This window comes from Myotis davidii, unplaced genomic scaffold, assembly GCF_000327345.1.
Source record: "Myotis davidii unplaced genomic scaffold, ASM32734v1 scaffold233, whole genome shotgun sequence".
NCBI classification, from domain to species: domain Eukaryota; kingdom Metazoa; phylum Chordata; class Mammalia; order Chiroptera; family Vespertilionidae; genus Myotis; species Myotis davidii.
Window position 1 is genome coordinate 2,203,304 of NW_006285917.1, and position 2,551 is coordinate 2,205,854.

Sequence of the window (2,551 nt, forward strand, 5' to 3'; positions counted from 1 at the left end):
TGCCGCCGCCGCACCATGTCCTGCTTCTCCACCCGCCTTGGCGGCCCCTGCGGGGTCCGCGCCTTTAGCTGCGCCTCCGCCTGCGGGCCCCGGCCCGGACGCTGCTGCATCACCGCCGCCCCCTACCGCGGGGTCTCCTGCTACCGCGGCCTCACAGGGGGCTTTGGCAGCCAGAGCGTCTGCGGAGCCTTCCGCTCTGGCTCCTGTGGACGCAGCTTCGGATACCGCTCAGGCGGCGTGTGCGGGCCCAGCCCGCCCTGCATCACCACCGTGTCCGTCAATGAGAGCCTCCTCACGCCCCTCAACCTGGAGATCGACCCCAATGCGCAGTGCGTGAAGCATGAGGAGAAGGAGCAGATCAAGTGTCTCAACAGCAGGTTCGCTGCCTTCATCGACAAGGTTGTCCCTGACCCGCCCTTCCCTGAACCCTCTGTTGCTGGGCTGGGCACTGGAGAGGAGTCAGGGGCAGGAGGGATGTGGTCCAGGTGAGCTCCCAGTCTGACGGAGGAGATGGACCACATCTGATGGAGATGGACCACATTGACAGAGAGCTGTGTATTGGGCAGGGGCTCCTGATTTGATAGCAATGTTATTGCAGACAACCTCTGTCCAGGCAGGCAGGTGCCCACAGAGAAGGTTTGGGTGTTCTTGAGCACACCCTTCCTGATCCTGGAACTCCTGGGAGGACCGGGGATTCCCAAGCTGCCTCTTTAGAAATGGGTGATATATCTATCCAATGAGAGAGAGAGAGAGAGAGAGAGAGAGAGTTGTTGTTGATTAGAGAAAGGAGAGAGAGATGTGGAGGAGCAACATTGATCAGTTGCCTCCTGTACATGCCCGGATGGGGATGGAACCTGAAACCTAGGTATGTGCCCTGATGGGAATCAAACCCAGAACCTTTATGGTGTACTGGATGACGCTCCAACCAACTGAGCCACCCAACCAGGGCAGGAGTGCTGATATTTTATGTGATACTTTTAGTTAATACAGTAAAGCATTAAATAACACCTGATGAGAAAATTCATCTCCTTTCACGAGTTTTTCAGTCCTTTGGGTTAAATGGAGAAAATCTTCATTGGGTGCTAATACTAGTGTGTCTTTAGCCTCCCTCCAATACTTGCTACTCTCCCACTTTGATAAAGAGAGCAGGCCTCGAGGTTCAGAACTGTCTGGGGCAACAGTTTCAGCTACAATTTATGTTTTATGGTTTCCTTTTCTGAATGCATAGTGATAATGGTTTTACAACTATGGTGGTAATATAAAGTTACTCCTTTAATCTCATTTAAGAATAAATGTTAAGAAAATTCATTTATAGATACATCATGAATGAAATCACACAAGGGGATGGCAACATTTTGAAGTCAGCCTGCAAAGGGCTCATATTTGAGAATTGCTGCCACTCCCAGTCCAGCCCTTTGAGTGCAAACAGAATACAAAGGAGACAGGGATATAGGGCAAGGGGCCTGCCTGCCCAAGGACCCACCGAGAGTGGGTGGCAGAGCAGGACTCCAGCCCAGCCTCTCTCCAGCTCCCCAGGTGAGAGTCTGCCCTTCTGACCTCCCCAGCTAGGAAGGCCTCCCCACCTTGACCGTCCATTCAAACAACTGCTCACCCAGCCCCAGGCTGCCACTGAGGACATAGCTAAAGGAGCCATAGGCCCTGCCCTGGAGGAGCTTGGAGTGAAAGGCTTTCGTCCTCCTGTATCCCTCCAACCCCTGCTCTACATCCTTTCCTCCAGGAAGCCTTCCCTACCTGTCACTACCCTCCACCCCTCCCTGTCCCCCCAGACTAACTGCAATCCAGCATAGCACATATGCCCTCAGCTTCTCACTCATCCCATCTAGGGCCACCTAGACAGACCCTCGCTCAGGCCTGAACAAGCAATCATGAAACAAGGACTTTGGTGCATCCTCGCCCAGGAGAGCCCAGCAGGGTCCATGGCGGCCACCTCTTGCCTCTGCCAGCTCTGTCTGACTCTGCCTGCTCTCTGAGGAGGGCTGGGGATATCGGCTCCTCCCGCTGACTTTCCTCCCACCCCAAATGGCAGGTGCGCTTCCTGGAGCAGCAGAACAAGCTGCTGGAGACCAAGTGGCAGTACTACCAGAACCGCAAGTGCTGCGAGAGCAACCTGGAGCCGCTGTTTGAGGGCTACATCGAGACGCTGAGGCGCGAGGCCGAGTGTGTGGAGGCCGACAGCGGGAGGCTGGCCTCAGAGCTCAACCACGTGCAGGAGGTGATGGAGGGCTACAAGAAGAAGTGAGTGCGTCAGGGAGGAGGTTTTGGAGAAAGGAACTGGATTAAGTCAGAGCCGGGTAGCTCTCGGTTAGACCACAAGAAGAACTTTCCACAAGGAAGAAGACAGTGACAGGAAGTTTGTGGGCTTTTTTTTTTCTGGGGTGGGAATTGAAACATTGGAGAGTCTGAGCTGCTCCAGTTACCTCATTACTACATGCTTACGTCATTAATTCATCAAGCAGTTGTTGAACATGTACTCTATGTTCCAGGTGTTGTGTTGGGCCCTGAGGTGAGGGAGGGGTAAGAAAGTAAGGAA

General features: G+C 54.0%; 1 protein-coding gene across 1 annotated transcript in view; it reads left to right on the plus strand.

Moving 5' to 3' along the window:
- LOC102763173 (keratin, type II cuticular Hb1) overlaps window positions 1–2,551 on the plus strand; it is a 7,380-nt gene continuing 4,829 nt past the window's right edge. The window contains exons 1-2 of the mRNA XM_006757050.2: window positions 1–399; window positions 2,048–2,256. Of these exons, the coding sequence (XP_006757113.1) occupies window positions 16–399; window positions 2,048–2,256 (593 nt within the window). The 5' untranslated portion in view covers window positions 1–15. The remainder of the gene's footprint in view (window positions 400–2,047; window positions 2,257–2,551) is intronic.